At 30.3% G+C, this 14,646-nt stretch overlaps 2 protein-coding genes across 2 annotated transcripts; both read right to left on the bottom strand.

Annotated features, from left to right (window-relative positions):
* Positions 1 to 8,524: 8,524 nt before the first annotated feature.
* LOC132755086 (neuroendocrine convertase 2-like) lies at positions 8,525 to 11,476 on the bottom strand. Its single transcript, XM_060745883.1, has 4 exons — positions 11,161 to 11,476; positions 10,540 to 10,696; positions 8,974 to 9,251; positions 8,525 to 8,766 (listed from the first exon to the last, which is right to left on the bottom strand). Exons 1-4 carry the CDS (start codon positions 11,252 to 11,254, stop codon positions 8,525 to 8,527), a joined length of 771 nt encoding a protein of 256 aa, XP_060601866.1. The 5' UTR covers positions 11,255 to 11,476.
* A 304-nt stretch (positions 11,477 to 11,780) lies between these two features.
* LOC132755076 (uncharacterized) lies at positions 11,781 to 13,937 on the bottom strand. The gene is made up of 3 exons (XM_060745872.1): positions 13,822 to 13,937; positions 12,724 to 12,914; positions 11,781 to 12,325 (listed from the first exon to the last, which is right to left on the bottom strand). Exons 2-3 carry the CDS (start codon positions 12,754 to 12,756, stop codon positions 11,996 to 11,998), a joined length of 363 nt encoding a protein of 120 aa, XP_060601855.1. The 5' UTR covers positions 12,757 to 12,914; positions 13,822 to 13,937; the 3' UTR covers positions 11,781 to 11,995.
* Positions 13,938 to 14,646: the final 709 nt, after the last annotated feature.

Raw genomic sequence — 14,646 nt, 5'->3', positions numbered from 1 at the left:
TCGTGTCGAGGTGTCTTCGCCTCAAAAGGCGAAAGATGAAGACACGATAATTGGCCGACTTATCGTGTCACCGATATCAGAGCGACACGATAACACGAAGACTAGATAAATTGGGCAATTATAGTGGTGTATTTTTTCGCAATTTTGGACGATTTTCTTTTTTGATAAAATGTATGACCTAAAGTTCTTAAGGAAAAATTAATTTAAGAATGGATACAACTTTACACTATACAAACATTAATATATCTTGAATCTTATATATTATCAATTATCAACCTCTTAAGAAAAGATTTGGGTTAAATCAAGGTTTTGACATAAATAAAATTTAAAATAGTTTTTGAGTTGTATGTGATTTGATTGGTTTCACAGATTATATCCATCAACATTGGCAACGAATATTTTGCTGAAACCACTGATATGCATTTAGAAAACAAAGTTTCTTGAGGTTAATCAATTTGTTGGTTCATAATGTAGCTATGAATAAATGAACAAATAAACTAAAGATTTAATGATCCACACACCTGTAATTGATTATATTATTTCAATTGTATATCCAAATACTGCTTTCCATCAGAAAATACATTATAAATTCAATATATATATTAAATGAATTATTCATTTGAACAGTCCATTTTCATAAGAAACTAATTCAATGGAGTTATGTTTACATGAATATTTATTCCGGCTCTAAAACCCATTGAATTCATTTCCGTTTGTAATATAAATTCATAAACGCTTTCTATATATCATAAACGCATTTTGTTTAAGGGACACCAGTGAGGTGTTTTGACATGACGAGACTGAAAAAAAAAAATGAGATAAATATTTCATTTGATGTAGGTTTAGACCAGTAACGTGTGTGCAAAGTTTCAGATTATTCGGCTCACTCCGTTTTTCTAGGATAATTTTTCTAATTGTAAAAAATGATCTAAAATTGAAAAGCGTTGCAACGATTTTCACTCAAATCGGGAAACTAATAGCACAAGAAGACGATTTTGAATTTATTTATTTTTTGGTATATCTTTGTCATCTTTTGCTTATCTTTCTGTTTTAAATATGCCCTAGCCAATTTATGTAAGAAATTCGAATTCAAATTTTAAGTGTTTAGGAGTTCCTTTGATATAATGCATTTCTTAGCATCGCATTAGTAGAACAAGCAAAATTTTAAGAAGAAAGACATCTATTGAAACTTAACAAAATGTTTTCCAGATTTATTCCATTATGACAAGAAAAAAAACAATATATCTCCTTATTTTCATTACTACGGAGAGACACATTGGTAATGTGATAAGGTTTGTTTAACTAAGTGCATTTTTCTTCATGTTCATATTCCGAGGAATAAAAGCAATGCATAAATCTTTTTGAATGGGATAATCAAGTTATTTCGCCATTAACTTATATTTTACACGTGATGAGCCAGTAATAGTGTTATGCCATAAATATGTCAAGGGTAATAAAACATTGGCAAGCTTCTGCTGAGGAACAAGAACAAAATAACTGTATTTTGTACAATCTGAATCATTGTTTTTGTAAGAGAAAGTACCAGCGGTCCAGTTAAGTACTTTAAACATATTATGTATCACAGTCTTCATATGATATATACTTTTTTAATTCACGCCAATGTATATATATAATTATCTGACTTTATATTTACATGAATATCTAAAAACTAGTATGACCAAGGTTCATCATCACAACATTTTGTTGAAATTATTTTATGGTACATTGTATAAGCAAGTTCAGGAATTGTTTAGAATAGCATTAAGCATTTTGCTTATGCTTGTATTTTCACGTAAAAGAAAACCTCTTGTTGAACTTGATGTTATATTTTCATACTTTTTTATCATAATCCCAAGCAATATGCCACTGAGAGCATACATAATTAACAAAGGTAATTGCCAAAATATCCTTTCACTTAATATTTTGAACCTATTTAATGTAAAACTTATGTTAACATCAACAGAGGACTGACTAAAATTATCAAACAAATACGTAAAATAAGTAAGAAACAAGGAATGCGAAAGTTTGCTGCATTCATATGGTTAACTGTATAGAAACAATATTATGTTAGCCTTTATTTATTTGACAGAACAGAGGAAACAACGTATTTGTCTCACGTATTAACAGTTAATCTATTATAATACGATCGTACTATCTTTAAAAAACAGGCGCAAATGGTGAAAACAATGATTTCTAATTTTTTGTCATATTTACACTTCATGTTTTTAAATAGTGATTTAAAATTAATGTTATTATAAAAATGAAATAAAACATTTTAGCTTCAACTCAATCATTTTAGAGCATAAATAAAATAGATATTCAAAAATGAAAGAGAAAATGTTATTAGCAAGATTATGCATAGATACTTTGTAAAAATTGGAAAACCATTTTTCGTTGTTGTTGTTCGTGTTATTTTTTTTTTATATTTCGTATGTTTGTTGTTGTTATTTTTGTATATAGTAATAAGCGCACTGCTATTTGGTTATTCACCATAAATCAATCTTTGAAAACGGAGCAAAACAATACCCATTTAAATAAGATTTCTAATGTTTAATTTATTACATTTGAAATAGATTGACTAAAATATAAAATACCATTTTGACGTAATTCTCTGATACCAGAAAAAATGAAAATGCATTCAGATGACTTATTTCTTTGCAAATAATGTTATAAGCATTTAAAATTATAACGTCGAGTTAAATTATCGTGTGATTTATGATTAACTTTATTATTTGAAAACAAATTCATTGTTTAATTAAATAGATTTCAACCGTTAAAAAATACCAAACCATATAGGTATTACTTGCTATTGTACTTGCAACGAACAATATCACCTTCCTTTAAGCAAGTTAAATTATCTTTATTCAAAGTATGCAAACTGTAAATAACATGAATTAAACGATTCTTTTGTATCTTTAAATAATAGATACTTTCAGACAGCAAAACCGTTTTTGTAAAGGGATATTTTACTTTGAAATGTGTATCAGTTAAGCATAGGTAAAAGATTTGCATACTACATCATAGTACTTCATAAATACATATTGATAATTTAAATGATTGAAACTACAAATGTTCACAGATTTGTTACTTCCACCTCAAAAAGCACTAGCTTAAAAAGCGCAAAATAAATTCTATGAATACAGTATCTACGCAGTTATATAAACAACCATTGTAATTTCCTTATGCCTGTTGTTTGGTTGGTACTGACAACAGCTCTTTGCACTTGTTTCCCCAGTAAATATCTGCCAATGTTTAATTAGATTTGACAGATTTATGGCGTAACATGATAACTATACTAAGTACTATAATAACATAACGCTACACACATGTTAGTTTATTCGAGTAAGTTTGATAAAAACAAGGACGATATGTTCTTGTTTATACATATATTTTATACTTTTTACATGCATGCACTTTGCATTTTTTAATTATTAATCTATTTGCGTTACCCTTAAAATATTTAAGTAACACATGTACTGAGATATTATATAGGAAGTCACGGTCTAGTGGTTAAAGTGTATCACTTAATATATTGTGCCAAACACTTTACATATAACTTTGAGTTATAAAACCTTATCATAATATTATATTCATGTTTTGGATTTGTCACTTGATAGTCAATCAATTTTCCAAGTGAAGTTGTTTTTAAAGATACGTGCATGAGAACAAAACAATTTGGATGACTAAAATACGATGACTTAACACAATTGGGGATTTATTGTTGGTTTTGTGTGTACTTATAATTGACATACTTTGAATGTAAACAATATTGTAGAAACCATTACGATTGTGTTTGGCCAAGGTTAGAAAGTATAAAATACATTCATGGTTTACTTTGAAATATAAAAATAAACGTACGTCATTGAAATGGTTAAATACACAAAAAAACAGAAATTGAAATATTGAACGCAATAACAGTATAAATATGACAGTAGACATGTTTGAACAGTTTTACTTCAGCGTGTGTTCAGGTGAGGAGAACTAACAATTCAAGCAATTGATGTAAAATTATTACATATATTTACTAGGTACCTACAATCAATCGTCAATTAACTAACAAATTGAATCTCAAAGAGAATCAATATAGTTTATCAAATTTCTATTGGACAATATTTCGCTTATTGTCTGAGCAATCACATCAAATGGTACAATGTGATTCGCTTGTGATGATGCCAGCTGTACCCAAAAATGATTTCATGCATATACACTAAGAAACATATCAATTTGGACAACACCACTCTTTCCAGTAAGAAATATGCTAAATGTAAAAAAAGGAACGAAAGTGTGCTCTATTTCAGAAACTATGATACAATAAGGGGTGTTATATCACACTTTCTCCAACAAGAGGATCGTAATTTATCAGAAACATCTTGCACGTAGTGTATAATGTTTCATATTGTACTTACGATACACCATTAATATGTCACGTCTAATTGTCTAATAAAACATTGGCAAGCATTTATCGAGAAACTAGAACACGATTACTTACAATCGTACCAACTGAACTTCTATTAATGTTAAACAAGAGTGAGAAAACCTACAGTGCGTTAACGCAGATATGAAAGTCAAAAACAAGTGAGATACCTGGGAAGCGATGAAATTAAAATATCACATGAAAAAAATGAAATGAATCCGCATTATCTATGAGGATGTAAGGAACTCCTTTGCCTGAACACTTTGAACCAAGCTTTCAGTTTAAAGAAATCCTTTTTTCTTGGTTTTAACAAAAAATCACACTTTTTTTTAATATATATATTTTTTTGTTCTATAAAACCTTAGTGTCATTAGCTAGACATGGTCTATCAGCACCTGATTCTTAGGGAATATTATAATGAGATAATGTAGCAATCACAATGAACTATGTATTATTAATATCTGACACTAGACATAATTCATAATAAAGTGTCAGGAAAGCTATTGGCAGCTTTGACATAATTGTGTTATCAACACTGGAAACGAACTATAAAACGGATGTTTAATTATAAGAAACCCTATCTGAAATAGGAAGCGAAATCTATACCGTCACTGCGATTATCTCGTTTGCATATAATAAACTTCTTCGTACAGCATAGCATATGTTAGGGTGTTATTAGTAAGTGTTGAATAAATGATCCGATATGAAATATAAATATATAGCAGATAATAAAGTGTTCTAGAACAAAATGTTATTATTCATCATATTTGCATCTATCATAGTCAATCACTTTAGAACTCTATCAACATATAGTTCTCAGGAAATATTTCATAGGAATATCCAAATGATATACTTCTATTGTTTTTTTCAATATTTGAAATGCCTTTAAAAATCATGACCACTGTAGACTAATCCACTATAAAGTCAGTAAATGCATTTAGACTTTTAGATATCTAAATGTGACATTTTCCCTTTACACCTCTTTAATGGCCTATGGTAGATAAAACCTAGTTGTGAGGACACATTAGCAATATTCATTATTTACCACACTGTTTTAAAATGAGTATCAAACTGGCGTATCAAATGTCGTGGTTAACACTCAACGTCTGGAAAACACTTATAATTTTGACAACTACATAAATGTTTTATTAATTAGACAAATAGACGAGGTCTGATGTCCAGAATGATTTACGGCTAGGTTACCAGTCTATAGCATACCGCAATGTTGGTCACATGATATCACAAAGCGATGCATTATATTGTGGCCGGTTTCGGCCATTTCAAATCCGCGAGTAATTTTATCGTTTTATCATAAAATGTCGAGGGCAACCCACAGACCCGCTAGATTCTTCCTGAAGTAGGTATATGTATGCGCGTGGCTTAGCCTACTACTTAGACAGAAAATTTCGCGGTTTCCTTCGTTAAACTCGGCTTTTACGACAGAAGTCTAAGAAAAAACTCGAGAGTTTTTATTCTAATTGCCGCGACATTTATACAATTTCACAATAAAATCTCGCGGATTTTAAAGTTGTCCGCGTCATTTTATAAACTTACGTTAAACTTTCTAGCGTCTTTAGAATGGACACTTCCAGTCATCATATCATTAGGCCGGTCAATCGGAGCACGCGTAAAATGGCAAGAAAAAACATTCTGCTCTGAATTAAGCAATATATAAGATATTTTCAAATAACAAGAAAAAAGTATCTAAATGACGAAGAAATAAAAAGACCTATCGATGATTTGTATACAAATAGCTAAGATTGATATGCATATATAAATGTAGCAAGGCATCACATTGCTCTCCCTGATGTTTTTCTTGCTAACATTTCTGTGGCTCTAATGAAACAATGTTTGAGTATTATATATCATAGCTGATGACTGCAAGAAATCGATTCAACAACTGGTACATATTTCAAAAAAAAGAAAAAGAGCAATGTATAACGTTTTTTTCTAAAAAAAAAATGAGAATGCTTAACAGTTGGTGTTGCTGCTACTTGTTTTGCTGTTGTTGTTGTTGCTGCTGCTGTCGTCGTCGTCACTATGGCTGATTCTTTGGCTGCTCTTGCTGTTGCTTCTGTTGTTGTTGTTGTCATATTGTTGTTTTTGATGATGATGATGATGATGATGATGTTGATGATGTAAATAAGCAGCAATCCATATCTTTCTCTGAATTAAGCAATGACATATCTTCTCATTGCAGTGGTATTTAGATAACGTATTCAAATGATTGATTTTGTATTAATTCTTAGACTGAATGCGTCCAATAAACAATAAAATCAAGGTTATTTATTTGTCCTCGCGGAATAATATGACAAATTTGACACAAGCCTTACATAAAGCCATTCATTGCAGGTAAATCAATATTTCTATTGCAAGATTTATTATTATATTCTATTGATACTGTAAGGGATTTATTTCTTAAAAGTGGCAGAAACTCTATTTTCTTATTCTTATTTTAGGTGTTTTTCTGTCTCTTTGTCGTGCGTGTATGTGTGCGAACGTGCGTGCGTGTTTTATTTTTATGTTGTTGTTTATTTTGTTTTATATAGCTTTTCGCGCGTGTTTTTTTTGTTAATGTTTTGTTTGTTGTTGTTTTGTACGTTCTTATGTGAGTTTGTGTTGTTGTTTTTTCGTTGTTTATTGTTGTGCTTAGAGACTGGTACAGTTTTATTTTTTGTTGATGTTTTTTTTTTTTGCTAGCTTATTTTTGATGTAGTCAATGTTATCTTGGACTTTTCAACATTCTGATCAAATCCATTCGTCATGATTTGAAAGTTGAAAAGATAATCATGCTGTGACTAAAAAGTTTACAGTGTTTACAGATGATACCGTGTAAACTGGTCAAATACGCTAAATCAGTTACCACCAGAAGATAAGATTTACAGATAATACATAAAATGTTCTTAAACAGATAAATTTAAAGTAGTCATTCGGATGTACTTTCTTAGCATGTGTTGATGTGCTTTATTTATCTATATTTGTTTTGTTTTTTGTTGTTGTTTTATTTTCTTTTTTTTTTTTTTTTTTTTGGGGGGGGGGGGTAGTATATTTTTCTTCTTCATTGTATCACATATTTTGCAAATATAAGTCTTATCAAAGGGAGAATAAAACATGACTGCTTGTCTAAAGTATGAGTATAGATTAACATCCCCTTTCTTAGGAACTGTACATATTGGGTATCGTACATTTGTGTATAAGTATTTGTGTAATCATCCTAGTAACCAATTAATACAGACGCGGACTATTAATTTAGTGTCCAAATGTTTTAGAATGAATACAAAAAATGCATTTTGGTGTTTCATTTTAATGTAAATTAGTAATAATAGTAAAACTTTTGCTAACTGTTCGTGTCAATGAATTGATGAAGTTTAATCAAATATAGTATTTCCCGCGTAATTATATTTTTGCTTATAGAAACAATTCCATCATTACATAACTGGCAGAACTATATAACTTTACACGATGATAATAGTTAAAAAACACAATATTAGTTTGATAACACTGTCAAAGTCTCACAGTTAAAAAGTCTCTACAAACAAAAATATACATAACGACTTTATTTATGTTAATTTTAAATCATTTCTTTAAATATTATTATACACCATTGATTTTTGTTTCATATCATTGACTAACACAAATTAACAAATGTTAGTGACCAGTCAAAATGGGTCAATAAACATACAGAACTCTACCCCAATGAACGTATTATTATGTGTTTTGAAAAAGCTATAAATCTTGCTGCGAAGAGCTCTTTCGTCTCTCATGTTGCTGGGGTTTTTAATGTGTGTGGATTTATCGTTAGTGATAATACTGGTCGTAAAGAATTGAAAGAAGACAATTTTTTATTTTCGTTTATCAATCACAATTACTCCAATAAGTACGTTGCTTATAATCCTCCCGCATTATTTTCTCTTTTTTTTTAGAATTTCAACCCACACCAAATCGATTCACTGCCTTTAAGTTTCAACGATTTCCTTATATATATTTATAATACAAAATTAAAATTCAATTATCATAAATAAATTAAAAAGTAAATTAATTTTAATTAAAATTCAAAAAATGGTAAAACAATTATACTTATAGTATTAATATGAAACATATGTGTTTATTTTAACAAATGATTAAGGCTGCCATAAGTATATCAATCCAAACCACTGTACAACGTAAAAACCTGGGAGCTCCATCATTTCCTTTGCCCTTTTTGTTTGACTTCTTTGTAGCTGGTTTGGTCGGTTCAAGCGGTTTATGTACTGTATTCGTTTGCGTTTCTCGTGCTCCACAATTTTGTTGTATTTTAATGTCATCGTGTGAACCGAGCACAATTAACGATGCTGATTCAAACTTTTTTATATCTGCGAGGATTTAGAAAACAACATCCCAATTATACAGATAAATGTGTTGATTTATTAATGCACCTTAACTGACTTGCTCAAAATTATTCCGAAATTAAATGTTAAGACATAAGTAGCTTTTCAAGATAAGTTATTTCACTGAAGCATTAAAGTTATGAAAAAGCATTTTGAAAGCTACTTGCCTATTCGTTGAGAAAGTTGACTCACAACTCTCCATGTTCCTATGGTTAAGAATATTTTTACGTTCGCCCCAAAAGTGAACACTGGTAAGATTTCTATCAGACTGATCTGTACTGAATGTTGGGTCATCACTGTTATCAACAACCATAGAATGTGTCCCACCAGGAGAAACTATTTCTAACTTTAAAGATCGTTGTGTTATAATGTAGTAGTTGATAAACGAAATAACGTGTTCTACTTTATGGACTTGTGGACCACATCTTTCTTCGTCCAACTTGAAAAAGCTTGTATACGTGACCCTGTAACTGTTATGAAAGAAACCTATTATTCTATTTAGATACAAACAATCAAAGTAACGACAACTGAATATCAATAACAATAAACAAAACATATATTATTACAACAAAACCTCACTAAGTATAAACAAACTAAGATAAATTACTTTAACAGAAGATCAATTGTTATCATCGACAGTAAAACGTTACTGAGGAAAACTTATCATGGCAACACAGCATGAGTAATAATAAACTAAGGTTAATCATGCCTGAAGAACACTTACTTTAACATAACGTCATTAACTAAATTAACAATAATTTGGTTTATATATTCCATAAACGAAGATCAATTATTGTAGTGGTATTGTTATTTTAATCGAGTGTATTTCAAGGAACTAAACTGATGTCCAAAGCCTGAAAACATTAAACTTTAATTTCTTATAATTATCAACTCTATTTTTAGTCTGATTAAAGTTTTTTTTATTTTTTTTTACAAATAGACTAATCTGGACAAAAGGAGTGACTGAAAGATCTGAATATTTACACAAATCTATTCCAGGCAGTCAATTCAAAGAACCCCAATTGAGTCCCTCTTAGAATAAAACTTCCTTTTGAGTCTGTTTAATTTTTAACAACAAATTGAACGGTGTGTGAACACAAATTACTGCTTGTGGTCGACTTAAAAGGTATTTGCTAATTTTTTGTTATATCTTAATAAAATTTAACTATATTCCAGACATAGTTTAACTTCAAATTGTAGCTTTTATACTCTTCCCGATATGCTTGCAGTGACACAATTTAACCGCATATTTTATTTTATAAAACTTCTGCAAGCGTAACTTGAATAGTAAGAAAGCTACTGTGTAACAGTAGAAAATTACGTACAAACAAGATGAATATTTATCATTGAAATACTGAAGTATATAACAAAAACATATTAAGGTATTGCAACCCTAATGGAAACTATAAGGAACTAAAAAATTGACATCATAGGTCAGATATATACCTTATGCACGATTTAAACAAGTTTACCGTACGGAAATCAAGTTATGGCCACTTTTCTGAACTCAAGCTAGGATGTTATGAGGGCCCTTTTTTTTAGAAATGAGGAACCTTTAGATAATCTGCAATAACATTCTAATGAAAAATGTTTTCCCAACAGTAGGTCTAGCCTATTTGAATACTCTTCAAAGCAGTGGTAATGCATTAGGATGGTAATACCTTAAGTAATTTGCATTACCGTTAACGGTAACCCAATGCTATCATATTCAAATTTGATCGTCCCCCTAAACAAAGGCAGACGTAAATTTAAAGATACCTTTCGTAACGAAAATGGTTGCTGGGTTTCCAAGCGTAGATTTCTATTGGGAACTTGTGTAATCTCTCACTGTACAGTTTTCCAACCGATTTCCATGATTTAGCAAGAGTTACCATTTTCCAAGCGTCAATTAATCCAAATCCGATAACAGGATTAACTTGTAATTTGAAAAATATTGTTAACTTTTTGATTTTTAGATTCAATCCAAGAAATACAGGTACTACGTATTAAACGATTTATACTCTTAGACTAGTTACTTTATCTAATTTTACTTTTTCAGCGTATTATTAATATATCAAAAATGTAACTGTTCTTTAATCATCTTTAATGTGAAAAAAGAAATGTAACATTTTAAACTCCACACATAATAGGTGATCATAGTATCAATAAAGTATCAATTGATATTCGAAAGAAAGAACGATATGCAGCTTCCCAAACATGCATGTACATTGTGCATTCCTTTATTTAAAACGGACAAATTCCGTTAGAATATTCCAGAGTTCGCTTAATTTCTGAAATAAAAGTATTTTACCCAAAGATGAGCATACTATAACTATAATTGCAATAGCACGGATTAAACTTGGGCAATTCTTACAAATAATGTGGATACATGGTGCTTACATAACTTTCCTGCTGCGTTCGTAGTAAAGGAAACTGATTCTGGGAGTTCGTTTGAAGAAGATGATTCAACCAGTAAATGTTGAATGTCTCGCATGGTCAGAGTTGGCCTACGTATGATAAATAAAGTTTTTTTTTAAAAACCGGTTCAAGCGAAATATGTTGCTTCTTATTTGTTTTTATTATTTTCTAAACGCATTTTTTCATCGTAATGCTACTAGACATGGGATATTTCTAAGGATGATGGTTAATTAAGTATAAATAGTTAAATATACTAACCTCTGATTTGATGAATATGTTCACGTAAATGCAGCTTCGTTAAATGCCACATCAAATAAAGCAATAATCAATGCTTAAAAACGTTACGGTAACATTTCAAATGTCATTCCAAAAATATTTTCAAATGGAATAATTATGTCAACATTTATCTCCTCATTATTATCAGTTGCAAGTGTATTTAAGTTCATGCGGAATTAAAATGTTGATAAAATTATATATACTTCTATTTATACATTAAATAATATGTGAAAACATATTAAATGGAAAATAACAATCCCTAAAGAAAGTCCAAAACGGCAAAAGTGAAAATGTTGCAGTTTCGGTTTGATTGAGCCTGTTCGTGGACGGTACTGTTAAGTGCATTAAGTGCTTTCTAAAACGAAGAAAACCCACAAATATAATATAACCGAGTGTTATGTAACAAAACATTAAATTAATTAAAAACATTGTTAACTTGCTGCTTAATCTTTTTAATATTTTTTTAATAAAAAAAAAACAAATGAAATAGGGGTTGAAATGTCTTACCCAATTAGGGTCGAAAAGCCATTTTAAAAGGGTTCTAAGAGTCAATTGGTCTAGCAGTCATCTTGATGTAATACCGGGTCGAGATGTCAAGGGGTGTAAGTGTCTTACTTGCATACAAATTGTATTTCAGATTGATGATACAGATGGTGCAATCGCAACTTACAATAGAAGATGTATCAAGCCTATTCCCTTCCCCAAGGCCTGAAGTTAGAACGCTAGCACTTATTTGTGGACGTCTTGGCAGTCGCCCATTGAAACCGACATAATTTACAGTAATCGTATTTATACTACTTGCCAGCCCACTACCAGAAATATATTCTGAACCATCCGGAACAACGTATATTGATCCTAGCTTGTCACGACCCTTTGAAATGAAATCATTCCAATCCGTTTATTTTTCTTTCATATTTTGTTCGATTAGACTTATTATTATTTATTGTAACCTTGACATCACCAGCCTAATAATGCAGCATTTTGTTACAAGATCTAGAATCATAATTAATACAAAAAAATGATTTGTTTGTTTTTCCTTGTTAATAAACTTTGTATATATACTGATATCATATCAATCATGTTTTATAATAAAAAAATCTTCTAAAATTGTTATTTCATATTTTCTTAATATCATCAAAAGCAATATGCGATATCGATCATGCCCGATATGTTCTTTTCTCAATCCTTTATTGTAAAGTTATATCAAAAGATCTCTATCATTTAAAAAAACAAAACAAAAAACAAACAAAAACAGCATCATTTACTTACATTTGATACCCCTTCAAGAATAGCTTCACGCATTGACAAGTCGAGTGGCTCAAACTTGTCTATTAGGGACCAGCTATTTGAATAGATATGGATTTGTTGTGGCGCATGCGCAAGTCCAGCGGCAAAGATGTCTGATGAAACAGAAATGCTGAAGTGGTGTTTCCTTTCCTTCACCTTGAATACTTTTAAGGCTGAAATGTAGAAACTATAAATGTATAAAAGTATATTCTGAAATTAACTTAAGTCATTGAGCACATCAAATTATTTCATCCAGTGATCGGATCTTTATCCGGCGCTCAGTCTTTACATGATGAATACAGTAAGGCAGTTAATACAAAGCATGTACAGCTCTTTACAACGAAGAAATAAAACCGACACAATTGTTTTTCATGGGAAATACACATATATTTTGACAAACAATCATAAAAAGTTAACAACTGTGACAGTTGTAAGAGTCTGAAACATAAACCGGTTTTAATTTTAAAGTACATCAGTTATCCGCAGTATACGCCGATCAGACATAAAAAATTGTATGGGATATACAATCATAGGATTCGTGTATAGATTTATGTAATTATGCTGTACATAATTATGTCGCTAAATGTATTAAGTTTGATAATTATTGACTGGTTGGATGTGAACACACATTATAAGTAATAGTAAGAGCATAAAAAAATAGGCTATCTAATTTGTATGAGGGCCCTTAGCCACACTTCTTCCCCATCCCGAGTATAAATCTAATTGCCGAGTCTTAAATTGTCTTCTGCTCTGTATCATAGGCAAAAATAAAAAATGTTTTCCCTGTCCTCAGATATGTAGACAAAAAATATGTTACTAATTAATGAGCATATTGATGTGACTTTTTATCATTATCTCATTCCCTGTCGTCTTAATAAGTGAAATGTGAAATCAACGAGCATGTTCTTTTTTATCCCTGAAAGACAATGCAGTTACTGTAGTGTGGGTGACTAATTCTGCACTCCAATTAACGCACTGTGCATTTACGGTTATACGATTTACCTTCAATATATTTTCCATTGAAATGTGTCCAAACTATAAAACAGTCATTATAAGAGAAGTGTGAACAAAAAAACATACGAACGACTTTTGCCTCGTATGCAATACCATCACCACATATACCATTTCCTCTTTCAGCAGCAATAACGCTGGCGCATTTGTTTCGATGGCTAGAAAGTACACATTTGAAAATATTTATTACTTTAAAAAAAACAACATATTATTCAAAATTTCCGATTAGATATTTTAAAGGGACATTATGCCTCAGAAACGAATACATAAATTCCTTATTTTCTTGAACGGGCAATAAATTTTATAGCATTTACAAACTGGTTTTGGAGTATGTTAAATGCTTGTTACTTGAATAAGTAACGTGAAATTTGACATAATCAGTCATTTAATTAGCAACATAAACAAATAGAAGTTTGACTTTAATACAAAGTACTTGATCGCTCATACAGTACTAACTGCAAGAGAGCAAAAAAGAAAAGGCCATTTCCGACAATTGGCCTATGATTAAATTTTTTGAAACAAAAAAAGTATAGCTGAAATATAAATGATTTAGGGAAATAACAATAAAAGTGTTTATGTGGCATAATGGGCCGTTAAGGACTTTTTCAAAAAAGAAAGACAAAAAAATATTAAAACTCCTTTAGTTAGACACTACTACTATGATTTAATATATACATATTCCAATGTCTCAGCATTACTGGCCCTGAAGAACTGTTTTACACTGAATGTAAAATTTAAAAGAATGAAAGAAATAAATAATCCTACTTACAACCGGATTGTTGCTTTCAGTTTCAGAAAGATCTTTCTATTTATTTAGTCATGGGTGGAAAACAAAATGATATAATAGTGCATAATCCTCTTAGATGGAAACATACCAAAAACATTTTATAAGCA

The sequence above is a fragment of the Ruditapes philippinarum genome, unplaced genomic scaffold (genome assembly GCF_026571515.1).
Source record: "Ruditapes philippinarum isolate M1 unplaced genomic scaffold, ASM2657151v2 ctg268_1_1_1_1, whole genome shotgun sequence".
In the NCBI taxonomy this organism is placed as follows: Eukaryota; Metazoa; Mollusca; class Bivalvia; order Venerida; family Veneridae; genus Ruditapes; species Ruditapes philippinarum.
Note: the sequence above shows the minus strand (reverse complement) of the source record. Positions and strands in the feature narration are given on the sequence as shown.